Source organism: Harpia harpyja, unplaced genomic scaffold (genome assembly GCF_026419915.1).
Source record: "Harpia harpyja isolate bHarHar1 unplaced genomic scaffold, bHarHar1 primary haplotype scaffold_39, whole genome shotgun sequence".
Taxonomy (NCBI): domain Eukaryota; kingdom Metazoa; phylum Chordata; class Aves; order Accipitriformes; family Accipitridae; genus Harpia; species Harpia harpyja.
The window spans coordinates 1,405,246-1,432,050 of NW_026293320.1; the positions used below are offsets into that span (position 1 = coordinate 1,405,246).

The 26,805-nt window shown below is 56.9% G+C and overlaps 2 protein-coding genes across 2 annotated transcripts; both read left to right on the forward strand.

Moving 5' to 3' along the window:
• The first annotated feature begins 3,341 nt into the window (after positions 1-3,341).
• LOC128138350 (scavenger receptor cysteine-rich domain-containing protein SCART1-like) lies at positions 3,342-16,096 on the forward strand. Its single transcript, XM_052779645.1, is given in 12 exon segments — positions 3,342-3,633; positions 3,784-4,092; positions 4,446-4,757; positions 5,721-6,007; positions 6,009-6,048; positions 6,134-6,448; positions 6,796-7,110; positions 7,594-7,656; positions 7,741-8,066; positions 8,773-8,947; positions 9,693-9,788; positions 15,960-16,096. Coding segments are annotated over 12 exon segments (2,667 nt in total).
• A 453-nt stretch (positions 16,097-16,549) lies between these two features.
• On the forward strand, positions 16,550-19,805 carry LOC128138351 (olfactory receptor 14A16-like). The gene is made up of 2 exons (XM_052779646.1): positions 16,550-16,633; positions 18,855-19,805. Exon 2 carries the CDS (start codon positions 18,879-18,881, stop codon positions 19,803-19,805), a length of 927 nt encoding a protein of 308 aa, XP_052635606.1. The 5' UTR covers positions 16,550-16,633; positions 18,855-18,878.
• The last annotated feature ends 7,000 nt before the right edge of the window (positions 19,806-26,805 follow it).

The following is a 26,805-nucleotide window of genomic DNA, read 5'->3' on the forward strand; positions in this document are numbered from 1 at the left end:
TATATAATTCAGTATATATTTAATATATTCAGTATATCACCGTCAGTATAAATCATGAGCACATAGCGGTGGCCGTGGGAGGATGGCAGTGTTCACCTCACCGATGGCACCCCATGGCTGCGGGGCTCGGTGCAGATCGGCCGTGTGCTGTCACAAGGGCATCAGAGGGGATGGGATCCGCCCAGGCCCGTCTTTGCGAGGCTGAAGGAGCAGCCCCTGCAGCCCTGGCTGGAGCAGTCGGGGTAGGGGTGGCTCGGGGGCACCGCAGGGATGTGCCTGGGCACGGCGCCAGGAGGAAACCACAGACTTCCTCCGGAGCGCGGGGAGCGCTGCGAGGTCACGTGGGCTGTGGTTTGTGCACCTGCAGGCTGCAGGTCCCGAGCCACCCGCGGGGAATAACGGCCCCTCGGTAACATGCCAAGGGTCAGGGATATGACTGAGCCTCTGGGCTGCATGTCTGCCGCTGGGACAGAGACGTGTCCCAGCTCCAGCTCATTGGAAGGGACCGTCCATGGGGCTCTCCAGGGAGGGACGAATGAGCCGGCACTCGTGGAATGGAGCTCTTCCCCTGGCCAAGCACCTTTCCCAGCTGCTGCTCCCAGCAGAGGGGGGTCTGAAGCAGGGGCAGGGGCTGTTTCCTTCCCTTCCTGACACAGCCCCAAGTGCAGTCTCAGCCCTGTGATTCCCATGGCACAGGGGTGGCTGGACACTTGCACCTGGGGCGCTTGGATGTGCCCAGTATAGGAGATGCTCAGTGCTCCTTGTCCACACGGCACGATTCAGGGGGTAAAAAACCTGTTCCCCCCCCACAACTGGCCCTGTCTTGTGACGGCCCCCCACCACAGTGACGTGACACCTCTAGCGGAGCCATCTCTCATATATGGTCATGAATGGCGCTGGAGAAGTTCATTGGAGGGCTGGGCTGTGTCGGAGCAGAGATGGCTCCCAATAATGTCTAAAAAGGTGCTGCTGCTTTGATTGGCTCCTCCTGTAGCTGGGTCGGCATCTGCAGAGATATATAACCCTCCCATCGCTGTTGTCCCCGTGAGTCCCCGGGAGCCGTGACAGGGAGTGGGGTGGAGCAGGGCTGTGCCAGCAGGGCAGGACTCTCAGGATGGGGAGAGAGGGACTCGTGTTCCCTCAGGTGCTGTGGCTTCTTCTCTGGGTGCAGATGTGCAGGGGTAAGTGCTGGTTCCCTCATCCCACTTCCTGGGGCCAGTGGGATCATGGGGATCCCTCTGGGGACGCAGTTCCTTTCCAGGCTCCCCTGAGACAAGGGTCAGAAGGTGTTCAAGCCCATGGACCTTCTGCCTTTCCCTGGGCCTGTCTGTGTTTATGGCAGCCCGTGCCTGGCTGCATTTATAGACACCCCATCCTGGGCTACCCTTTTGGCACCCCTTGCTCCCCGGTGCTGTACCCTTGAGGCTGGCGGTGTCCCAGCTGGTGATGGCAGCACTCAGTGATCCCCAGGGCACAGCCAATCTCTAGGGTGCCCTGGAGGGTTTGTGTGCTGCTCGCTGCCCCCAGGCTCCAGGGGAGCCCCGACCCCAGGAAGGCAGTTTGTGCCCCACAGAGAAAAGGGGACGGGGCTGTCTGCACCCACAGGTGGCAGAGAAGTTTCCTTCCTAGGGGCCCTGGCCAAGCACGGGGGCTGGGCTGATGTCAAGGGCGAGGAGGGGACATGCGTTGGGGTTATCCTTGGGGTTGTCTTGGTGCTCCCTGAGGACATGGAAAGCTCGGGGTGTGGTGTGGGTTTGGGTGGTGCCAGGGCAGGTGGTGGGCAGGGGAAGCTGTGGGCCTGGGGGCACGGGGCTGTGCAGGGTGTGCTGGGCTGGGGAGGAGATGGTGCCCTGGGCAGGGCCCAGGGGCACAGTGTGGAGGTGGGCATGGGGCTGTTGGAGTGGAAGGAGGTGCCAAGGGCTGTGAGATGGTGAATGGCCCAGCAGGGCTGGCGTTGGGCACCCCCAGCCTGCACAGCCGGTGGGGAGAGGAGGGGCTCCCACAGTGGCCCGGGGACAGCGTGGAAGGGGGAGGGCTCCCATGCCGGTGCCTGTGACTCCGCGTGGGAAGGGGGGCTCCCCGACCTGGAGTCTGGGGCTCGGTGCTCTTCTGACTGGTCCCATGTTGGTGTTTGAAGGAGCTGCGGAGGTGAGGCTGGAGGGTGGCAGCTGGCGCTGTGCTGGAAGAGTGGAGGTGAAACAACAGGGCCAGTGGGGGACCGTGTGTGGTGATATCTTCTGGGACATGAGTGATGCTGCAGTGGTTTGTAAGCAGCTGGGCTGTGGATCGGCTCTTGAAGCTCATCAGGAAGCACGCTTTGGGCCAGGATCTGGCCCCATTTGGATGGTTGGTGTAAAGTGTCATGGCACCGAGTCTGCCCTGTCTGACTGCACAAACACAGAATGGATTCGAGAGTACTGTCATCACGGTTTGGATGCTGGAGTGACGTGTTCAGGTAAGGGGCTAGCCCATTCCCTACCTTTGTGGCCAGGATGGGGGAAGGGACCTGGCTGCACCTTCAGGGAACAACGGAAGGGTACTGGAGCAGGTCCCGGTGTGGCCAGGCACACTGCCGAGCTGTGACTGTCATTGGTGGTTTCCCTGAGGAAAGCCCCGGGCGAACTCGCCACTGCCTGGCCTGGGACGTGGCTCAGCCCACCCTCCATCGGAGCCTCCGGCTGGGAGATGAATGCCGCGCCCTGCTCCGCAGTCTCCTTTGGTTCCCATCTTTCTCCTCCCATTCAGCCAGGACCTGTCTGGCAGCACCGAGGACCAGGTCTCACCATGGCAGAGGCAGTGAGAGCAGCTTACATGGCCGCCCACAGTCCTGAGGAAGGGCCCAACATGGCCGGGGACTTTTGGGTTGTGTCCCCTGGCAGACATGAGTCCCCCAAAGCAGAGGGGCTGCTTAGAGGGGAGGAGCACTGGGCTTGGGCAGAAGAACAGGGTGGCCCGTGGACACTTCATTCCTCTTCCAGGCTCACCCCGTGAGAGGCAGCCCTCAGGGAAACAACCCTGTGCAGGCAGTGCTGACCTGCTGCCCAGCCTCTCCTGCCTACCCCAGCCCCTGGCTGCCCTGGGGATTTGCCAGCACTTTCTGGTTCTCCTTGGTGCCCGTCCTTGCACTGGGAGCTTGTGTCAGCCCAGGGCTGCTCCTTTGCCCACTCTCCTGCCCTCTACCCAGCTGTTGGCTGGGGATGTGCACAGCTGGCAGCGTACTCTGGCCCTGGCTGAGGAACCCCTCCTCAGTCAGGAACTGGAGCTGGGGGCTGGTGAAGACAGTGACAGCAGGTACACCTGCACCGCATCTGTACCCTGTCCCCTCTAATAGCAGTGCCCCAATGGCCCGAGAACCACCTGGGAACAGGGTGCATTTCCAGTGGCTCCAAGGGGTTCCTGAGCCTGGCTGCGAGCTTGGTGGGGCAGAGCAGGCTGCAGCAGCCAACAGTGCCTCAGCCTACCTCCTTGGGCTCAAGTGCTCTGGGTGCTGCAGTGCCTGGGGCCAGTGCCAGGCAGCCCAGGGTCTGCAGGATGGCACCAGTTTGTACGAGCGTTTCCTGCGGCTGGGGGTTTGGGAGAGGAGGCAGCCCCGGAGAGCCGTGCTAATGCCTGAGGAGCAGCAGGAGGGCTCTGGTGTGTTTGTGCCATCGGCACCCAGTGGGAGCTGCTGGGATGGTTGCGGGGCTCTTTGCCTGCAGCCACCTTAGAGATTAGGTGGCCTGTGGTCAGGTAACTAACTGCCAGAGGGCTCTGGGAACTCACGGGGGTCTTTGGTTGCTACAGGATTTGTCCAGCTGGTTGGAGACAACAGCCCCTGCTCAGGACGAGTGGAGATCCGTGATGGGGACCAGTGGAAAACCATCTGTGACTTAGACTTTGGTCCCAAAGCTGCCACCGTGGTCTGCAGGGAGCTGCAGTGCGGCACAGCCTTGTCTGTCGCTGGGGCAGCTCACTTTGGAGAAGGGGATGGTCCCATCTGGGACAGAGAGCTGCAGTGTGTGGGGAATGAATCCCTTCTTGCTTCCTGCCCCAGGGGATCCCCAAGGGGCGAGCCCTGCTCCCACGCAAAGGATGTCGGTGTCACCTGCACACGTAAGGACTCAGGGTGGGGGGTTCAACACCGGGGGTGTGCTGAGGACGGGAGAGCAGGGCAAGGATTTGTGCTGGAGGGGAGGACAGAAGGGGTGATCATAAAATTATGGAGTGGTTTGGGTTTGAAGGGACCTTTAACGGTCATCTAGTCCAGCCGCCCCTGGAATGAGCAGGGACATCTTCACCTAGATCAGGTTGCTCAGAGCCCCATTAGACCTGACCTTGAATGTTTGTCTGCAGCCCTAAAATTGTGCAGAAGGAAGAGAAAGGAAAGGCGTCCATTTGGCCTCTCCTCTACCTCCCGAGGGAACAAAAGCACAAGTCTGTCCTTTCTCACCCTTCTCTGTTCCCAGAGTTCACAGGGTTCAGGCTGGTGAACGGCAGCACGGAGTGTGAGGGGAGGGTGGAGGTCCAGGTGCTGGGGACCTGGGGCACCCTCTGTGCCTCCCACTGGGATCTCTTGGACGCCCACGTTCTCTGTTGTCACCTTGACTGCGGGTTTGCCGAGTCCATTCCCAGGCCAGGTCATTTTGGGAGAGCCACCCACCCCTTCTGGAGAGACTCATTTCACCGTGATGGGACTGAAGGCCACCTGGGGCAGTGCCCAGTGACTGCTCTGGGGGCCTTGTGCTCCCACGAGAGTGATGCTGCTGTCATTTGCTCAGGTGAGCGCTGCTCAGGGAAAATGCTGCGTTAACTCCATTTGCCCCTTGGGTGTGACGTGGCCACGCAAAGCAGGGGACCCCATGGCAGCATGAGTGTGAATTTCTCCCTGGAGAAACCCTGGCTTCACCAGCAGTGGTCTGGAGAGCTTTGTCTGCTCAGACTGGCTGCTCTGATGTGGGAGAGCTGAGTGCTGAACTGGGAGAGGTGTCTCTGGCCCCTGGGGTAACAGCTCATGCCCCGGGGCCACTGCCAGGCCTGGGCTCCTCTGCTCTCGTGCTGCAGGACAGGTCAAGGACAGGGCTGTGGGGCTCTGCTCCATCCCTCTGGCTGCAGACAGCCCTGTCCTAGCCCCACAGAGTCCTTCTCAGAGCCCAATCCCACACCCGCAGGGGCTGCTCGGGTGCCCCTGGCAGCAGCAGCAGCATCAGAGCTGGGATACGAGCTGCAGAGCAGGGTTGGGCCCTTGCTTCTAGTCGGCGCAAGTCCCAGACTTGTCCTGTTTGATCGGAAAGGCCCCTCTCGCTCTGGTCCCTGCCAGGGACACAGGCTCCCAGTCCATGATCCCCAGGGATGCAGAGGGGCAGAGACGTGTGTGCCGTGCCCCATGTCTCAACGGTGTCGGTGTCAGCGCCGAGGTTCGGCAAGGCTTTTCCTGGCGCTGCCTGTCCCTGGGTAACTCTACTGGTTGCTTCTCCCTCCTGTGGGAGCTGCCCCACTTGCCTCTGCAGGGACGTGTTGAAGTGGCTCTACTCCAGCAAAAGCAAAGTCAGTGTCTTGCTCAGGAAGGCTCAGGGACTGGGAAACAAATGCTGTGGAAACCTGCTCCTGAAGCTCACTGCAGAGGGCTGGGGCTGGGCGGGTGAGCTTCAGGACACCGTGAGGGTCCCAGAGCTTTGAGAGGCACTGCAGGTTTCTGGGTTCTCTGGTGCTGCTGAGGGTTGGGGCATGGCTGCTCTCCCCAGGCCCAGCTGACTCCACGTCCCTGCGGCTGGTTGGTGGAGGGAGCCGGTGCGACGGGCGAGTGGAGATCCTCCAGCGTGGGACGTGGGGCAGAGTCCTGGATGACCAGTGGGACGTGCAGGAGGCCAGCGTGGTGTGCCGGCAGCTAGGGTGCGGAGAGGCAGAGAAAGCCTACAATCCCCCAAAGCCTCAAAGAGGGTCGGGTCCCGTGGGGCTACGAGGGGTCCGGTGCGCAGGGCACGAGGCCAACCTGACCCTCTGCAACACCTCCCTGCCCGAGAGTGCACCGGTGAACAGGGACTGCAGAGGACATGGGGGTCTTTTGCTGGGGTGAGTGACACTGCAGAGGCCCCCCAGGCTCTGGGCTGGGTGGGCACCGGCCCCTGACAGCAGCTGGGGTTTCTTCCCACTGCAGGGAGCCGGCAGGTCCGGCTGGTGAATGGGCCTGGGCGCTGCGCTGGGAGAGTGGAGGTCTACTACCAGGGCAGCTGGGGAACCATCTGCGATGACGGCTGGGACCTGTCAGATGCCACCGTCATTTGCCACCAGCTGGGCTGTGGCGGGGCAGTGCAGGCGGTTGGCTCCGCTTGGTTCGGGGAAGGCTCTGGTCAGATCTGGCTGGATGGTGTGAACTGCTCCGGGGCCGAAGATTCTCTCTGGGACTGCCCAGCAGGGTCGTGGGGGCAGCACGACTGCGGGCACAAAGAGGACGCAGGAGTCGTCTGCTCAGGTCTGTGCCGGGAGCTGTGGTGGGAGCCCATTGCCCGGGGAGACCGAGACGAGGGGAGAGCTGGCAATGGCCGAGGCTGTCCTTGGCTGCCTCTGAGCCCCTGCCCAAGCCCATCCCGCAGACACCCACGCACGCATCCCCTCAGTCCCACTGGGGAGCTCGGCTGTCCCCAAGGGTAAGCAGGGAGGGCAGGGTTTTCTGTCCGTCGGGGACTTCTCTCTGCCAATGGGTGCAAGGGGGACTTGCTGGCCATGCCTTTGCCTGGCTGAGGGTCTGGGGCTGTTAGGGGCATCCCTGCTCCCACAGCCCCAGACCAGCCTGTTCCCCTTTGGGGCCCTTCCTCCCAGAGTTCGTGGCTCTGAGGCTGGAGAACAGCAGCAACTGCTCTGGGCGCCTGCAGGTTTTCTATAATGGGACATGGGGCAGCGTTTGCTCCAACTCCATGACTCCCAAAACGGTGTTGCTGGCATGCAAGGAGCTGGGCTGCGGGGATGAAGGGTCCCTAGAAACACATTGGCCCTACGGCAGGACGTCTGGCCCCACCTGGCTAGATCACGTGCAGTGTGGGGAGAGAAACAGCTCCTTCTGGCAGTGTCCTTCGGCTCCCTGGGATCCTCAGTCATGCGATGACCTGCAAGATGAGACCCACATCACCTGCAATGGTAATTCTGAGCTACCCGGGCACCAAGCTACCCGAGCTACTCCTCAACTCCTGCTCTTTCCTAGGCAGGGTCAAATGCAGAGACAGCCCGTAGGAACTTTTTCTTTATGTGCCAGACTCTGCTGCTGCTGGTGGCAAAAAATGGGATTTCAGGTCTCAGAGCCCCACACCTTCACCAGCAGTTGCCAGCTGGGCTCGCAGCAGCGCCCAGGGGAGGCAGAGGTGTCTCCAGGCAAGGTCTCAGAAGAGACCAGCCACGGCTCCGAGGACTGTCCCCTCCATGGACATCCTCCTGCTGCTCTGTGAAGCAGGGTCCCTTTTGGGGCTGAGCAGTCTGGGTCCCCCACATTGCCATGCATGTCCCCCGAATGACCGGGGTTCAGCTGCTGCCATGAGTGAGGTGGCACGAGCAGAGCTCAGCCTTGCTCTCTGCTGCATGACCCCCCCTTCAGCAGCCCCTTCACGGCAGCATTGCCTTCTGCAGGGAGACGGCCAGAAACGCCCCCATCCCTGGGGACTGCGTGCCCAGATTCCACAAGCTGCACAGGTAGCTGCTCCTCCGCATGCCCCTCTCACCCGGCAGGCCTCTGCCTGCTGTCCCGGTGCTGTGGGAGGTCTTTGCCTTCTCCAGACAGGGAGAAGATTCGTGCCGTGGGAGGTGAGGACGGGTGCTCGGGCAGAGTGGAGGTCTGGCACCGTGGCTCTTGGGGGACGGTGTGCGATGACTCCTGGGACATGCGGGATGCCGAGGTGGCGTGCAGGCAGCTGGGCTGTGGCCCCACGGTGTCTGCCCTGCATGAGGCTGCGTTTGGGATGGGGACGGGCCCCATCTGGCTGGAGCAGGTGGAGTGCCGGGGGACAGAGCCATCTCTGCAGGACTGCTGGGCCCGGCCTGGGGACAGCGGTGCCTGCCGGCACAAGGAGGATGCTGCCGTGAACTGCTCAGGTGAGCGGCAGGTATGGGACCCTTGCTGGGGTATTGGCAAGGAGCTGGGGAAGATGTTTTCCCCACCGGGTCCCATCACAGCCCCAGAGCTCCCGAGAGCCAGGCCATCCCTGCAGAGCATGGGAGCCTGGTGCCAAGTGGGCAGCAGCCTCTGTGGGGCTGGATGTTGTCCAGCTTCTGCCCGCAGGGCCCTGCAGCCCCCAGGGGCATCTCCCAGGCTGCCTGCGTCATCCTGCCCAATACCCAGAGCAGGGCCCTGGGCTCTGTCCCAGCCACCCTGACCAGCCCCACAGGAGGGGCGATTTGGGTGCGATGTGTCAGTCATAGATGTGCGCGCGCGCACACACACACACACAGAGTGTTTCAGAGAGGATGCTTGGTGGTACCCTCACACCCACCCTCTCAGCCCAGCTCTCCTTCTCCTCTGCAGCTGCACCCAGGACATCAGCACCAACCCCCCGAGCAGGTAACCTGTCCTCCCCACCAGCACTGGGTCTTCATGGGGCCAGGCTGTGACCCACAGCCAGAGGGAAGGGGCTCCTCGCTGGGGTGTGAAATTCCCCCAAAAGAAGTACCGGGGCAGTGGTGTGGGGTTTGGGGAGGGCTGTCATTTACCCAGTGGGGTGGGAGCTTCCCCATCACTCACACCCTGGGGTCCCTCACCACCTTTTCAGTGGGGGTCAGGACCAGTGTGTGCTGGCCCCACACCTCTCCCAGGCCTGGTGCTGCCCGTTCTGTGTTCCTGCCCGTGCAGATCCCACGCGGGGCCGTCCAACCAGCAGCGGGAGAGTCTCATTGCCCGTCATCATCTGCATCGTCCTGGGGGCCCTTCTCTGCCTGCTCCTGGCCCTCCTGGCTGGGCAACTGCGAAGCGCCAGGGCTGGGCGCAGAGGTGGGTCCTTCCCCTGCGGCACCGGGGGAAGATGCCTCCCGGCAAGGCCAGGGATGCTGTGAGGTGCCAGTGAGTGGCACAGGCAGAGCCGGGAGGACAAGGGTGTGCTCTGCCTTCATTCCCATGCACCGCCTCATTGACTGCCTGACCGTTGGCCACCAGCAGCAAGGGGTAGAGAGTGCAGACACGGGGGGAGTTAGGGATAGGGTGAGGACAGAAATGGCAGAGCTGGGCTGGGGCAGATGGGAGTAGGGAGAAGACAGATGAGGACGTCATGTTGCAAGCACTGTGGGCAGCTCTGGAGGGGGCTCTGGGGCAGGGGAGATGCCAGGAGGAGTGTGGGACAGCAGGGGCAAGGCCCATGGTTTCAGGCCCCCCAGGCTGCTCCTCTGTCCAACCCTGACCTTCTCCCGGCAGGGCAGGGGCCGTTGCTACAGATCCATGGGCAGAGAGGGGGAGAGGAAAGGTGGGAGCTGCTCCAAGCTCAGCACCAGGGACCTGACCCAGGGGCCAGAGGGGCACAAGGGCTGTCTCTGATGGGACAGTGCGAGGGTGTCACTGCTCCAGACCATCTCCATGGGGATGTTGCCCTCACTGAGGAGGTGGTAGCGGCAACCAGACGGCGCAGTGGGGCTGTGCTGCGGCAATAGCCTTTTGCTGGCCCAGGGGACCAAAGCTGGGGGGGCAGAGCGGGATCCTGTCCCCTCTCTGCCTGTCCCTGGGCCAGCCCTGCCACTGTCCACAGGCTCCGGGAGAGCTTGGGAGCCCTTCCCTGAGGCCGTGTATGAGGAGATCGGTTACAGCCCGGCGTGGGAGAAGCAGGCGAGGTTCAGTCGCTCAGGTGGGTGTGGGTCCTTCCCAGGGGGCACATCTGCCAGGCTCTATCCCCTTGCCTCCCACTCAGGGCTGACCCCCTGCAGTCCCATGGCCAATGGTCCCTGCAGCACTGGGGCTGTGGGGTCTGTGGGGAGAGCAGCCAGGTCCTGGGCCCAAGAGAGGAGCTTCCTCCCCACCAGTTCCTCCCATCCAAGTGGGGGACAGCCCCTCTCTGCCTGCCTGCACACCCTGGGTGACACCTGAGGGCTGAGGGAAGGTGCTGTCCTGGGGTAGCTCTGGGAGTCCCTTTGAGATGGGGTTTGTCCCAGGGCGGCAGGGTGAGTCCTGAGCCCTCCTCCTCACTCAGCCCTGGCTCTGTGGGTCCCCTGTCCCCAGAAGCACTGACCACAGTCTGGGTCAGCAGAGTGCACTCCCATGGCACCTGCTGCACCTCTCTCCAGGCTCCTATTCAGAGGGGTTCCGGACCAATCTGCAGCCCTACCCTGGGGACAGCGAGGAGGAGGATGGTCTGGGGTCAGCACCAGGTAATAGGGTGTGGGAAGGAGTGGATGCCTCCTCCCTGCAGGCATGTGAAGAACAGCGGTGTCACTGAGTGTCATTGTTGAAGTTGGGGAGGACATGGGGGTCTCCTGTGGTGCTGCCAACACCCCCGTCTGAGCCTCGTGTCCCTGCATATCCTCCCATCCTCTGCTCTGCATGTGTATCTTCTCATTGTCACCAGCTCCCCTCTCCTTGCAGGCATCCCTGTGCTGCCCGGAGGTGACCCAGTGGATGGCTATGATGATGCCAGGGAGGTTTCTGACCCTGGGGAGGATCCTGTGTCTGGGCAGGGAGACTGGGAGATGCCCAGGGCACCAGAGGAGGGAGCAGGGCCCAGGGATGCACCCAGAGGTGAGAGGGAAAGATAAGCACTGCCAGTTCCTGGGTGCTGGATGAATTGGTGCTGTCCTGAGAGAGCGCCCAACCTCCTGGGGTGAAGGAACGTGTCCCAGGAGTTTTTCTCGGGGGTCTGCAGGTGGGAGAGGGAGCGGAACATCTCAGGACTAGTGAGGAGAAGGGAGGAAGGTGATGTAGAGGCCAGGAGGGGCACCCCATGGGGCAAATGGGCAATGGCCTGCCTTGCTGCTTGCAGGGGCAAACCTGCGCTCCCAGAGAAGTGCTGGGGCCCCTGGAGCTGAGGCAGATGCCTGGTCCCTGTCCCCAGACAGCACAGGCTATGACGATTCTGAAGAGGGGTCTCAGGCACATGCCCCTGAGGACACAACGGCTGTGACACCGGAGCTCAGTGCACAACAGTCCCTGATGCCAGGGCAAGCAGAGCCCGTCCCTGCCGTGGGGCTGGGTGCAGCCAGGAGGAAGGAGAGGTCTGTGCAGCTGGGAGAGCCGTGAGCACCAGGGAACCGTCTCCCTTTTCCCACGGGCAGCAGAAGCAGCTGGGCATTTCCTCTATTTTTAGGACCCTGTTTTTACGCTGTTCTTATTAAAAGCCTTTGGGGCTTTGAGCCAGAGCTGGTGCTTGCCTGCCCAGGTGTCGGGGTGTCTCCCCGAGGCTGACTGGGGGGAGAAGAGCACAAAGACATGGCGGTGGGGAAGGGACACATCTCAGGGACAGCAGTCTTGGGGTCAGGCTGTGGGGCTGCAAAAGCCCATGGTCCCTGGGGAATATTTCTGCTTACAGTTCCAATCCGCCAGCCACAGGTTCCATCAAAATGGTCCTTTGCAAGTTCCTGTGATGCACCCCAGCGAGAGCACCCATCTCCTTATCCCGGCATTCCCTGGTCGTTCTTTCCCCTAGGCTCTGCCTGGGCCACGCTGGTCAAACACGGCCGAGGCCGTGGCAGAGCTGCTGTGTCGGGGCGAGCCCTGGGCTGTAGCCCCACAGAAGTGAGCCCTAAGTTTTCCATCATGCCATGAACACCCTGGCCAGCCCCAGGGTGTATCATGGCCCATGGATCACCTCCCACAGTGGTTAGGAGGCAGCTCTGCTCCCCACTGCCCTGGCACAGGGTGCCGAGCCACTTGCTGGGGCACACGGGCTGGGATTGCCCCTTTGATGGCTCTGCCAGGACCCCAGTCTCCATGGGCTGCTCCTGCTGCCTTGGGCCCTTGCAGACCCCAGCTGCTCATGAGCAGCTCTTTCTTTTTCTGGGCAGGGACTGATGGCTGTGAGGGGCTGCAGCTGGGCTGGGCAGTGCAGTCTGGTGGGTGAGGAGGTTTGAGTAAGGGAACTGGGGACTACTGAGACACTTGTGCTGTGGGCCCTGGGTCTGGTGCTGGGGGGATGGAGAACACAGAAGTGTATGCGATGCCAGGACATGCAGAAGAGGGTAAATTTGGAGAATAAAAATAACATGGAGTGGTTGAGCTGGGGCTGTTGTGAAGACACGGTGTGAGAGTTGGTGACCTTCCATGCTGGACCGCAGGGGAGCCACTGCTGGCATTTGTGTCCCAACTTGTGCCCTTGCAGTAGGCTTGAACTGATGCAGAGCAATGTTCATGTGGGGCCCCAGAGGGATCCCGCTGTGCTCTGTATCTCCCTGCTGATGCCCAGAGAGGAGCACATAGGTGTTTCATCAATCATTGCAGCGGGGCCAAGAAACTCTGCTCGAGACAGCGTGTGACTAAATAACACTGGTGCCCAGGCACTACAGTGGCTGATCCTCAGCACGGCTTTCTCAGCTGTCCTGGGCACATCAGAGGTCTGGCTGTGACAGACCTCTGGAGGGAGGATGCTGCCATTGAGGCCTCAGCTCCAGGGAGTGCCTCTCCCTGGGACTGGGGGGATGGTGGCCTCAGGTCTGGGAACTGAGGAGCAGGTGGAGGAGGTGTATGAGGATGGGAGCAGACTGTGCACCATCGAGAATGACAAGCAGGAGAGAGAGGGGGTCTTTGCAGAGACCCCGCAGAGGAAAGATCCCAATCCGTGTGGAGCAGGGAAGGAGGGACAGCTGGAGAGCACCCCAGAGGAGCACTGAATGGAGAGTCCTGCCCAGGGGGAGGCTGGGGACTGTTGGTGCTGGAGGAAGGCTCCTTCTTCGCCACAGATCTGCAGCTACAAGGCAGGGACAGTGCTCTGACAAGGGGTGAAGGAGCAAGCAGGGCTGGGGCAGGCTGGAAGGTGGCAGATGGGCTGTGCAAAAATGAAAGGGAGCAAATCACTGCCGAAGCCCGGGGTTGAACCAGGGACCTTTAGATCTTCAGTCTAATGCTCTCCCAGCTGAGCTACTTCAGCCCTGCCCCAGCAGCCCTTGCCCATGCCAGGCCACAGGCTGACACGCAGGAGGAGAGCTCCTCAGGGAGGTTCCCAGGGAAAAGCTGTGCCCAGCCCTGGGCAGAGGGGACCCGGCCCCTCCCTGTCTCCAAGGCCAGCTGGGCTCCAGGTTTGGTGGAGGCCAGCTTACACTGGTGTGTTTCAAGATCTGTGTGGGCCTTGTACAAACGTGACAGTGGCAAAGAAACGTGGGCAGACCAGGCATGTGCAATTGCAAAGGTGGAGGGTGGAAGAAGTGTGGGGCTGGTGGAGATAAGGAAGACCTTATCTCCTTCCCCATGGAAGGCCTCTCCCCACCCTTTTCTCCCTTGCTCAACTTCCCTCCTTAGCTCACAACTCTTCTACCTCCTCCCCCCTGAGCAGTGCAGGGGGTGGGGAATGGGGGGTTGTGGTCGGTCCATACCAGTTCCTCTTTGCTGCTCCATCCTTCTAACACTTTTCCCATGTGTTCCCTCCTATGGGCTACAGTCCTTTGACATAAACCTGCTCCAGCATGGGCTCTCCTCAAGCCACTATTTCAGGAATTATCCAACATCTCCAGTGTTGGGTCGTCCACAGGCTGCAGGGATTACTTTCTCCACTGTGGTCTTCTCCATGGGCTGCAGGAGACCATCTGCTCTGGCACCTGGAGCACTCCCTCCTTCTTCACTGACCTTGGTGTTTGCAGGGCTGTTTCTCACACTTTTTCTCCTCGCTCCTCTCCCACTCTAGCAGTTGTGTCCTTTCTTAAATATACCTTCACAGAGGTTCCCCCAGCTTTGCTGACGGGCTCAGGTTTTGGCCAGTGGTGGGTGCATTTTGGAGCCAGCTGGAACCAGATGTGTCTGGCATGGAGGCAGCCCCTCGTCTCTCCTCACAGAGCCCTTCCCTGCACCACCCCCGCTACCAAGATGTGGACATGGACACCAATAGACAGTGGAAACCTTTGACTTGCTAAATGACATCCCCTGCTCTTCCCTCACCAAGAAAAACAGTTTAGTCACTGGGGAGGAAGAAAGAGAACAGAGAGGGCCTTGGTGCTGCGCAATCACGGTTCAGCAATAGCTACAACATTGGTGTGTTGTCAACACTCTTTTGGTCACAGATCCCAGACATAGCACCATAGGGACCCCCATGAAGAAAATTAACTCCACCCCAGCCAAAACCAGTACAATGTGCCTGCAAATATTTCCAGGCTTAGCTACTCCATTACCTTCCCAGGGAGAGAGGTAAGGCTGATTGGCCTGTAGTTCCCTGGGTCCTTCTTGGAGATAGGAGGGACATGTGATTTCTTCCAGTCTTCAGAGGACTGTATTGAGTGCACACCTGAACTGAGGCAAGAGGATTCCCACCACCCATGGGTTTGTGGCAGGAATCGGAGGGAGCTGAGTCCCTGGGATGGATGCACTCGACTCTTTGGCCAAACTAGTGGTAGTTTGGTTCAGGCTCCGAAAGAGGTAAAGGCCTAGGTATAACAGCACCAGGATCCTTTCTGGTTCCAAGCTATTCTCTGGAAACCCACACAGGCAGAGAGTGACATGGTGAACATTGATGCATATGGGCTTGGAAACTGGAACAGCGAGCATGCATTAAAAACATAAATAGCAGGTGTTTCCTCCATGGCTCGTTTGTCAAGGAACAAAGAAAGTTGTGGGTACAAGGAGTCTCATGCATACCTTCTCCATTGCATGTAATTTGACTGCGAGCCAACCACTTTAGGCCATAAATATGACAGCCTAATTGAGCCGCCTTTGAGCTCTCCCTGCTAAGCAGCTGGCTGCACGGCAGTGATCTCCCCTTGAGTTGGGACATCTCTCAAGGTTCTCGAGGCTGAAAGACTTCTTACCGTCTGCAGATCTTTGGGAAGTGACCAATATCACGTATAACCTTGTATGATAGTGCTCTATACAGCTTTTGTATTGGTACCTTTGATTCTGTGTTGGTAATTTTGAATCATTTTTAGATCCTTTGTGCAGTAAGTGATAGAGTGAACCTTGCCATCAAACTTTGTTAAGGTTCAAGACAACCACTTTTGCTGATACCTCTGGCAGTGGTTCTTTAAGCAGTCTAAATCACCTGTCTGCGACAAATTGGTGTGCTTGGCAGAATTCTAAATCAGGATCTGTGACAGGACACCTTAGTGCAGCCATACAATATATAAAGGAGGCTTTTAAAAAGATGGAGAGAGACTTTTTACCAAGGTCTGTAGTGACAGGACAAGGGGTAAGGGATTTAAAATAAAAGAGGGTAGATTGGATATAAGAAGAAAATTTTTATGGTGATTGTGGTGAGACCTTGGGAAAGGTTGCCCAGAGAAGTTGTGGACGCCCCATCATTGGCAGTGTTCAGGGTCAAGTTGGATGGAGCTTTGAGCAAGCTGATCTAGTGAAAGATGTCCCTGCCCACGGCAAGGGGTTTGAACTAGGTGGTCTTTAAAGGTTCCTTTCCAACCAAAACCATTCTATGATCCTATGAGTCTGTGATTCTATTCTTATCAGCTTCCCTCTTCTTAGTATCAGGCAGGTGAGTAGAGGTTCAGAGAGAGGAGAATAGCCCGGGACTGAGAACACAGGCACAGGGGAGGGCACCCTGCTGTGATCTGCTTCGCAGCCCTGCATCACCACGGGTGTAGATGGCATGGCCTTGCATCAATGCCGTGGTGCTGTCATTCAGGTAGTGGCACATAGTCACCGGACCCCTTTGGGATGCCCTGGGGTGTCTGCCCCCCACCAGCTCTAAGAGGGCATGGCTTTCCTGGAGGTTGGGTGCTGTGTTTGCCTACTGAGTGGAGTTGTGTTTGCCACCCAGGCACCTGGCATGGCACTAGAGGCTTTTTGGATATTTTACAAGGCACATTCAGGTGCCCTAAACATCTGATGTCATTGTGGGTGGCCAAGATCTCTCCATTCCCCCTCTGGCCCTCAGCTGATGCTCAGAGAGGAGGTGGCTATTCTCAGAGATTTTTCCATCAGGGCTTGCAAACACTTGCACATGTCTTGGACCACGTCTGGCACCTCAGTCATCACAAAATATCTGTATGTGAGCACCTGAGTCCCCAGTGACTAAAGTTAAGAGGCTCAGAGCAGGGCTCACACCCTGGCAACTCTTTTGTGCACACCTGAACTGAAGCAGGAGGCTTCCCAGCTCCTCTGGGTCTGTGGAGTCAAAGCAGGGAGCTGAGTCCTGCTTCAACCCAAGGTCTTCCTGGTCAGGATGAGAAGCCTGCATTGCCTCAGCTGAATCCCTGGCCTGCACAAGGGAAGCCAAGCCCCTCCCTGGCCCTGCCTGTGTGTCCCTTTTCTTGTGGGTGAAGAATATTGATGTCCAGAGGGGAACATTGACACCTGTCACAGAGAACCGCACTCTGGCAGGGCAAACCATGCTGCTGGAATCATCAATCTTTCTCTCTACTGTTGGTGATTACTTCAGGTGTTTTTGCAGCATGCTCCCCAGGGGTGTCCCCAGTGCCTTTCAGGAGCTGTCAGTCCCAGAGCTCCAGAGACATCTTCAGGGAGCCCAGAACAGGCAGAGGAAATGGTGCCTTGGGCTGGTCCTCTGCTGCTGGGCTGGGCCGGGCTGCTGGGCTGGAGCGAGCTCATTACAAGGAGACAGCACTGCAGAGAGACAGCTCTGCCCAGGAGCAGCTCCTCTGCAAAGCGCAGCAGGGCTGAGGGCACTGCCTGCAGGCACCGAGGGGAGAGGAGTGAGGAAGAGGGAGGTTAAAGGCAGTCAGCAGTTGGAGGACAGAGGAGGGCTTGTTGCAGGACACATCTTCACACGGTAGGTCTCTGACTGCAGGGCAATGCACAAGAGTATCCTGAAGGGATCTCCAAAAGCTGGCACAATCCACAGCTTGTGAGCTCTCTAAGTAAAACTCACAGTTTCTCTACAGCAGACAAGAAGGATGTGCTCCAGAGCAGGAATTCCCTGCTGCACCACCAGAAGGACAAGGCATGACAGCTACCTTTTTCCGGGGATGGCTGCAGGGGTGTGAAGGCATTTGTGCAGGGCACCCCCCTGAGCTGTCCTTTAGAGCAGGGTGCCTCTACCCCAGGGGGCTGTGTACCGGGGCACAGTGATCAGTAGGTCTGCTAGGAGCCTGTTAAAGTGCCTTGAGCCACTGCTCTGCCTATGGACAGCATCCCCTTTTCTGGACCCATCAGGGTTGTTCTGAGCTGCCCTTTTGCACCTGCAAACAGAAACATGCACCCAGCCAGTGCTCTGCAAACAGGCAGGTTTCTGTAGGGCCAAGATGGGTGTGCAAAGGTTGGGATGGGGTCTGTGAGTGCTGACAGGGAAAAGAAATGGGATAGGAAAACATCTCCCAGGAAAAAAATCTCCAGGCAACAGGATTAAGATCAGGGGATGAGAGGAAACAAAATGCAGAAATGTTGTGGGAGGGAGCATTCAGAAAATTCTTTATGATGTCCTCCAGTGCAGACCCCTTCCTCTCAGCAAATGCCTTTGGCTCGTCTCCCTCCCAGCAAAGCCTCTGCCCTCAGAGCTGGGGGGTCCAAGGCATGAACCATCTCCTCAGCAGCCAGAACTCCAGCAGAGCCGTGGGTGCAGCTCTCCAGCCACGTGCCCATTTCCCACTGCAGAGCTCAGGGCTGAAAGCATCTGCCTGGCAATGCTGGTGTCTGGGAGGAGGTCTGAACAGCTGAGTAAGCAGAACTTTCCTGAGTGCCCAGCTGCCTCCCTGCTTGTCTCTCTCAGCCAGACCCTCACTGCATTTTCCCATGTTTCTCCAGTTGTGTTGTTTTATTGTTATTTCATTCTTGCTGTCAGGCTCTCTGGGAATGGGAGTTTCAGCTGCAGAGTCACACTCTGACTTTGTGGGTCCTCCTATGCAGGTGTGTCCATGGAAATGAGGTGTCCCCGCTTTCACCTGTGGGGCTGTGGGCAATGCAGTCTGTGGGGCTGGGGAATGAGCTGGTTTTCTCTGGATTAGATGTAATCATTAGAACATTGGCTATCTCTTTGGGGTGGCTTCCCAAGCTGTGAGCTGTCCTAAGCATGAAAATCTTTCACATAGCATCTTTTTGTTATCTGAAAGCCCACAAAGAGAAGTGCAGAGATGCTATGACTGAGGAAATGTTGTTGGGTTGATGAAATGAGCTGTGTGTGTCATTGGCTAGAAACAGGGTGTTGAGACCTTGAGAAAGGGTGAGGCATTTAGTGGTCTGCAGTGGGTCCCTCTCCTTTCAGTAGTGTCTGCTGGCTTTTACTGGTACCATGGGAGTGTGATCACCCTCCATCTGAGAAAACTGCAAGCACAAGGTAGCTGGGAACAAGCCCAACCAATTCCATTCACTTCTCAGTAAGCCACAGTGAATCCCGCTGCCTCTCATGTCTCACAGCTGGTCACTCTGAGTGCAGTAGAAATGCTCATGATTTCTGATTTCAGAGAACACTCACAGGGAAGGATGGGGGAAGTAGGTAAAAAACCCCAAAGCCCCTAAAACTTCTTTCTGCCACCCACTTTCTTTAACACTGGGAGTGCAGATGCTGACAAACCCTCCTGTGTTAGGGGTGATTTTCTCTGATGTATTCTGAATATCAAACCCAGCCCCCCTGCCACATTCCCATATACCCACTGCAGTGGGCGTGGGTCGACTCCTCAAGAGACAATGGGCAGAGGCCCTGCTCCAGCACAAAGAGCCACAGAAAATGAAGCTGAAGACCAAAGGCAGAATGAAAGTTTCTCCGGAGGAAGGAAAAAGGGTGGGTGTGTGGTAGCGGGAGGGTCTATGAGACATATCTTTGGTTTTACTCAGAGATGTTCCTGGTAACTTGTCACTGCCTTTTCCTCCTTGGACAGTCCCCCGTGTCCAGAGGACGCATATGCCCAACAGGAGTTCCATGACTGTGTTCCTCCTCCTGGCATTTGCAGACACGCGGGACCTGCAGCTCTTGCACTTCTGGCTCTTCCTGGGCATCTACCTGGCTGCCCTCCTGGGAAACGGCCTCATCATCACCACCGTAGCCTGCGACCACCACCTCCACACCCCCATGTACTTCTTCCTCCTCAACCTCTCCCTCCTCGACCTGGGCACCATCTCCACCACTGTCCCCAAATCCATGGCCAATTCCCTCTGGGACACCAGGGCTATTTCCCACCCAGGATGTGCTGTTCAGGTCTTTCTGTTGACCTTTCTGATGTCAACAGAGTTTTATCTTCTCACTGTCATGGCCTATGACCGCTACGTTGCCATCTGCAAACCCCTGCACTACGGGACCCTCCTGGGCAGCAGAGCTTGTGTCCACATGGCAGCAGCTGCCTGGGGCAGTGGGTTCCTCAATGCTGTGCTGCACACTGCCAATACATTTTCACTACCCCTCTGCCAAGGCAATGCTGTAGACCAGTTCTTCTGTGAAGTCCCCCAGATCCTCAAGCTCTCCTGCTCAGATGCCTACCTCAGGGAAGTTGGGGTACTTGTGGTTAATGTCTTTGTGCACTTCTATTGTTTTGTTTTCATTGTGCTGTCCTATGTGCAGATCTTCAGGGCTGTACTGAGGATTCCCTCTGAGCAGGGACAGCACAAAGCCTTTTCCATGTGCCTTCCTCATCTGTCTGTGGTCTCCCTGTTTATCAGCAGCGGAATGTTTGCCTATCTGAAGCCCCCCTCCATCTCCTCCCCATCCCTGGACCTCATGCTGGCAGTTCTGTACTCCGTGGTGCCTCCAGCTGTGAACCCCCTCATCTACAGCATGAGGAATCAGGACCTCAGGGATGGCATTAAGAAACTGATTACATGGACTTTTATTTAGCTCCGAGAAACATCCCATATCTCCACAAATGACTGCCAGGTTATTCCACACCAGTCCTGACCTCTTTTTTTGTTCTCTTTATTGTTATTGTAATTGTTATTCTTAATTTATAATATTCCTACAGTAATTTTTGGATTCCTCTTGCTTCTACAGAGGTATGAACCCCCTCTTTCTTACCTGCAGCCTCTCTATTGTGTCTAATGCTTGTTGAGAGCTGAACACATTACAACATCTGTGTAATAAAATGAGATCTCTTCTGTGCTGCGCGTGAACACTGGGCTTGTCTTCCAATGCTGCTGTCAGGAGTTGCTCAGGGTTCTGCATGACTGCAGGAACAAAAGCCTCTCAGTCACCTTGTGACCATGTAGAGATCAAGGACTGGATTTAGGACTCTCCCGTCAGTGTCTAGTGACAGTGGAGGCCATGGCTGGTCACTGAGTGACATACCCAAGGCTGTCACATGTCAGACAGGGCAGACAACATCATTCTCAAGGGGAAACTGGAGCTGCCTGGAGATCTCCCAGGCTGTCCGGGGACAGAGTGTGCCGGAGGTGGGCAGTGAATGTGAGAGAGCACCCAAGGTGGAGTCACCGAAGGTGAGGTGCTGACTTGGTGTATCCACAGGGAAACAAGGACTCTGCAATCCCAGAGGAGGCAGCAGGGACCACGCAGCACGTGTAAAGGAGTCTGGAGAGTGATCAGTGTCACCCCCATTCAGTGGAGACCCACTCATCTCTAGTGTTGATGCAGACGAAGGCTGTGGGTCACTCAGAATTGCTCTGTTAGGGCTTGCAGGCACTTGTACATGTCTCGGACCACCCCGGCACTGCAAATGCAGCAGGCCACACAAAAGCGTGAGTGACTAACTGCCACCCTCCATCCCCACTGATTAGAGAAGGAGCTCAGACCAGGTACTCGCATGCAGGAGCTTCTTCTGTGCACCTCGTCACTGCAGCAAGAGGGTGGGTCTGTGGGGTGCATGGGGGAGCTGAATACCCATCCCCTCCGAGGGTTTCTAACCAGAGGCTGGATATCTGCGCTGGCTCAGCGGAGTCACTGCCTTACAGAAGGGGAAATGGACCTCTTGCTGTCACTGCCTAGGGACAGAAATGGGGGTTAACAGAGGGGGAAATCTCCATCTCTTTTAGACACCTGTTCTCTGTGAAATCATGCTCTTGGAATTAGCTGCCCTCCACTCTTTGGAGAGGGAATTCAAGGACGCAGTGAGAAAATTGAGTTCAGAGCCATTTTTCATCTAGAATGCCTTGCCCAGCCCTATGCAGTCATGGCACCCATGGTATCTAAGGGCAGGTCTGCAATCCGCTTGGTTTTTCTTGTTGCGGTCTCTGTCATACTTGCAATCCTACAGAAATGTTTGGATTCATCCCAGCTGTGCTAATGGTGAAACCTGCTGTGTCTGACCTAGAAGCATTCTGTAAATGCTTACAACATTATCACAGCTGGCTCTCCAATGCTATGTCTTTAAAAAGTGGTGTCTCAGCACCACAGAGACCTTCAGTGCAGGTCCTGAAGACCGGGCTATAACTCAAAAGATCATGAAAGGACATTGTCATTGAGCTGCACCCTAAAAGATCCTCTGGCTTTTGTTTGGTTCCCCACTGACCTGGAGGATGAGCTCAGCACCCTAGTGTGATCTGTTGGGGACCCATGTCTGGATCCAGGGCTCAGGTGTCAGTGCCTAGCGCAAACAGAGTTGGAGAGTTGTCTCATGCTTACCTGCCTTGGGCTGCCACACGTGCTATGGGCTAATGGCCAACACTCATCCTTTCTGGAGGTGAATCGGGAGAGGTCAGGGGATCTGAAGGGACAGCGTGTGCCCAGGAGTGAGTGGGGAGCTTCACAAAATGAGGGACCACCCAAGGCGTAGTCATAAAAAGGGAAAACACTAGATCCAAGTGTGAAAAGGTAATGGAGGGCTCTGCAATCCCAGGAGAGGCAGCAGGGACCCAGCAGGCACAGGGAGGGAGGCTGGAGAGTGATTCATGCACCCTCAGTAAAAAAACCTTGGCTTCGATCTAGTGTAGCACCCAAACACCTCTCCTGCTTCTGGATTAAATAAGAAAGAGAAATCCATTTCTGTACATGCAAGTTCAGGGCTGGCTGCTCTATGGCTGGAGCAGCAGGAACTGCTGGAGGGGTCCCAGGGTCCCCAGGACCAGGGCTTTTGCACTGTCCTGGGGAGCGGGGCTGGCAGTGGGAATGGGGGGAAGGCAAAGGCTGTCTTGGTGAGGACTTTCCTGGATACAAGGGAGTCATTGCTGGCCTGCAGTTTGGGGCTGACAGAAGGCTGACATGCCCTCCTCCCTGATGCCCCTGCTCCCCATCTTCCGGGGACTGCTGTTCCCTTCAAAGGAGCTCGGGCTTTGCTGGGAGATCCCAGAGCTCTGCAGGTCCCTGTGGCGGGTACCAGGGAGAGCTGGGAATGGGAGAGCTGGGAATGGGGCTGAGCTTGTCTGAAAAATGGAGACGAGCATCGAGCTCTTCAGTATGACTGGGGACTATGGGCTAACAGCATGGTACTCATGGTGCAGAGCCAGCACTTGCTGGAGAGAAACCAAGTGTAGAAGGTGCAGAAGAAAAGCTCAGTCTGATCCCTTGCTCCCTGGACACAAAGAGAAGCTGCTGCGGGACACTTGTCACAGGGCAACCCCTCACATCACTCATCTCCAGTGCTGGCTGTGGGGTGGTACATGGCCAGCTCCATCCTCCGGCACATCTCCATATCCTGGCTAAGGAAAATAGGCCAGCCCAGCATGGCTTGTCTTCTGGACTAGACGCCAAGAGGTCCTGGAAGATGGCTGTGTCCTATGCCCATTTGAGACGCAGCTGGGGTTGGCAGGGACTGGGTGCTCAGGTCCCACAGTTTCTGCTAGGAGGCTTGGGAAACTGGGAAGCCTCAGGCAGAGGAAAAAGGTGCTGAATACCTCAGGTCTGTACATGCCCTTGGTTACAAGGTCCCCTGCCCCACTGAGCAGCAGGTACACATTTTCCTTAGCTCCTATCGTGGCTTTTGCTATGGATTTACTTAGAGGAGCTGTTCTGGTTACCCACCCCTTGCTGGTTCCAGCTCCAGCTGAGCTCTAACTAGAGTTGCCCTGACTCTACCCCTGCATGCACAGACACAGTCTCTGCATTCCCCCTGGGCAGCCTGACCCTCTTTTACTTGCCTGTGCACATCCACCCAGCAGCCTGAGCTCAGGTGCTCCTGACAGGGTAGAGGTGGAGGATCACCAGGAGCAGCTCCGGAGGGAGCTCCCCAGGGAAAAGCTGGGCCCAGCCCCGGGGAAACTCTGCCCTGAGCATGAGGAAGGCAGGGGCAGGAGGGCAGGGGTAGGTTGGAAGAAGAGCAAGAGGCTCTGCAAAAGCCCGAGGGAAAACATTGCCAAAGCCCGGGCTTGAGCCAGGGACCTTTAGATCTTCACTCTAACACTCTCCCCGCTGAGCTTCTTCAGCTCTGCCCCAGGAGCCCTAGTCCCCATGCCAGCCATGCAAGGGCATGGAGAGATATAGAAGACGTGTTCCTCAGGGAGGTTCCTGGGAAAAACTGTGCCCAGCCCCGGCAGAGGGGAGCTGGTTTCTCCCTGCCCAGGCCTGCTAGCCAGGCGGTGCCAAGGGCCCATGTCCTGCCACCCCACCTCAGCCCGCTCCTGAAATGTTTCATCGCAGCCCCCGAGGCAGCTGGGGCTGTTTGGGGGATCATGGGCAGTCTGTGGCAGAAGGACGGGACATGGGCACAGCATCAGCGGCACTGACAGTGGCGTGACAAAACCTGCCTTGGGCAGCACAGCTGAGGCACTGGATGACTGACCCCTTCATGGCCGGCTGGGATCCAGGTTTGTTGTGAATGCCAGATCGATGTTAGGAGTTCCAGGCATCTTGCGGGCTTCCAGTTCAAATGTGATCTTAGCAAAAGCCAGACACATGCAACTACAAAGGCCGAGGGTGGAAAAAGAAGTGTGGGGCTGACGAAAGAGCTCTCTTCTTTGCTGTAGGAAAGCGAGGTCTCAGGGCATGCAGAGTCTGTGCTGGTTCCATGGCTCTCTTGCTTTACTCTTGCAGGAGCAAGACTGTTTTGGTCAAAGGGAGGAGATGACAAGCAGGGTGGAAGAAGACTTGAATACCTCCAGGAATAGGGAGGGCACAGCCTCTCTTGGCAACTGACCTCATGGTGAAAACATTTCTCCTTATCGCCTGGTGCCTTCTCTGCTCCAGCCTGAACAAGCTTTGCTCCCTCCGTCTTGCCTTAGATGTCAAGTGCTCCAGCCTGCCCCCAACCCATCGGTCTCATAGTCCTCCGCTGAGCTTGCACCAGCTCATCAGTGTCTTGCCTGCACCAGGATGGGGGACGGGGCACAGCAGACCAAAGCTGGATACAGTGTTGTCTAGGTGGTCTAAGAAGCTCTGAGGAGAGAGGGATAAACACTTTCCCTCATCTTCTGGCTATGCTCCTCTTCATACAGCCCAGAATGCTGTTGGCTTTCTTGGCTGACAAGGCACACTGCTGGTTCACGTGCAGTTTGCCATCTACCAAGACCTCCAGGTCATTAATAAAGCTATCAAGCAGAAGAGCTCCCAGGACAGGACAGACCTTTGCAGTACTTCACTTGCTCCTGGCTCCAGGCAGAGTGTTACCTGTTCAGGAGGATGCCCTGTCCTCTCTCAGCAGCTGTGGATGAAGCCCCACAGATTTGTATGGGTCAAGTTCTCTCCTGGATCCTTGTGCACTGTTGGGATTTCCTCTCCTCCTTTCCAAGTTAAGAAGAATTTAAAGGTATTTCATAAGAGGAGACAGTCAGACATGAAACTGAGAAGAAAACTACCTTGTCCAAAAAGCTGGAGCTTCCAGGAAGCTTCCAGTTTTAAGGAAATTTTTCAGGAATGGCCACCGGCTCAGTCAAGAGGCACAGGTACTGTCTGCTGTACTGACCGAGCTTTGCTGGAGCTCCTTTCAGGTGTAGGGGGCTGGAGGCAAGGAATTTTTTCCTTTTCCCGCCTCCTCCAGTCAGTTCACGGTGGTGCATGGAGGGAGGACAAGAGATTGACACAAGAAAAGTTCACACCAGAGACAAGGGAAATCTTTTTCCTCATGAGGACAGCCAAGCACAGGAAGTGGCTGCCCAAAGAAATAATCCCATTTCCATTCTTGGAGGTTTTCAAGTCGTAACTTAGATCAAGTGCTGAGCAACCAGCTCTCACCCCAGAGTTGACCCTGCTGAGCTGGAGACCTCCTGAGGTCCTTTCCAACCTGAGTGTACTGGTTTTGGCTAGGACAGAGTTAAATTTCTTCACAGTAGCTTGTATGGGGCTGTGTTTTGGATTTGTGCTGAAAACAGGGTTGATAACACACTGATGATGTAGTTATTGCTGAGCAGTGCTTGCGCAGCATTAAGGCTTTTTCTGCTCCTCACACTGCCTTGCCACCAAGTAGGCTGCAGGTGCAGAAGAAGTTGGGAGGGGACACAGCTGGGAGAGCTGACCCCAACTGACCAAAGGGATATTCCATACTGCATGATGTCATGCTCAGAAATAAAACTGGGGAGGTAGAGGTCAGAAGCAGCTGCCCTTGCTTGGGGATTGGCTGGGCATTGATTCGTCAGTGGTAAGCAATTGTCTTCTTTTGCATCACTTGTTTTTCTTGGGTTTTATTTTCCTCTTTCTTTGAGGGGTTATTTGGTTGTTTTTTTCTTTTTTTTTTATTTTTTTTTTAGCAAGTTCATCACTAAGATTGCCAAGTAGAAACAACAGCATGGAGAGAGGGCAGGGAAAAAGTCCAGGATGCCAGTGGGTTGTTCCTTGTGAGGCCCTGTCGGCTGTAGCAAAGTGAGAGTCCCTCAGGACAATGGGCATCGTGAAGCCATCAAGACAACCAGAGCATAGGGGAGGGCAGTGGAGATGCAGGTAATGGTGACATGATTGGGACCTCAGCTCTGTTAGGGGGCAGCGAGGGACAACTGCTCTGGAAGGCAGAGTTAGCTGGGAAGTGAGGGGTATCCCCAGGTGAGCAGGGAGGGGGCCTCACCAGCCTGAGCTGCCAACAAGGGAGCAGGGCAGGCCAGGGGGCTGGCAGCTGGAGGCAGTTCAAAGCCCAGATCATCTGGCGAGGTTCTGATGATGGAACAGGTCCAAGGTCAAGCCAGGAAGTTGATCCACAGGTTGGGGTCAGGATGAGGTCTGGTAAGGGTTACTGGGGTCAAGCACAGCCCAGAGCTGCCTCCTCTGCAGCAGGACCTCAAGTAGAGGAGCATAGTGCCTGCATCTCTCCCCCATTGTGCACCTTGCCCTCTGCCGGAGAAAGGGGCTGAAAGAGACTGCCCTGTGATGCTGCTGTGGAAGGTGGTGTGCACAGCTGGGGAAGGTGAAGGGTCTCCTGGGTGCCCATCTGTCTGTCCCTCGGCAGGAGGATGACACTATTGCTCCTTGTTTTCCCCATCTGTGCCTGCTGCTCTTGTTCTAGCTCCCAGGCTCTTTGGGACGGGGCGTTCAGTCGCATTTCAGACACTTGACCCTGTTGGTCCTGGCATGGAAGTGTCTGCATGGAGGTGCCCAAGCCCCCTTCTAACCTGTGGGGCTCCAGGCAATGTAGTCCATGGGGCTACGTCTATAGCCTACATCATATGGCTATGAGTGCTACGTCTTCTTTAAACCAACAGTGTGTTATTGTCTTCTTGTGGGACTCCTGCCAGGCTGTAGGTTGCCCTCCAGAAAGGCACAGCTCTCCCTTTGTGATATCTGTGATACCATTGTGGTATTGGAGAGTCCTTGGTTTTGTCATCCGAGGCAGGACACTTATGCATCACACCTTCTTTGTTACTTTCTCCATGTCTGGGCTAAGAAAGGCAGAGGAGTTGGGAGATCTGCACTTTGAAACTGCACTCCTTCTTTTCTAGCACAGTACAGTTTCTTTTTTGGCGGGTAACTCACAAGTGTGACTGCTGTTTAGCTGAGAGCACATGGCAGCACAGGACAAGCGTTATGGGCA

Excerpts from the sequence above, each read along its gene's own strand:
- LOC128138351 (XM_052779646.1), top strand. The coding sequence starts at position 18,879 with ATGCCCAACAGGAGTTCCATGACTGTGTTCCTCCTCCTGGCATTTGCA.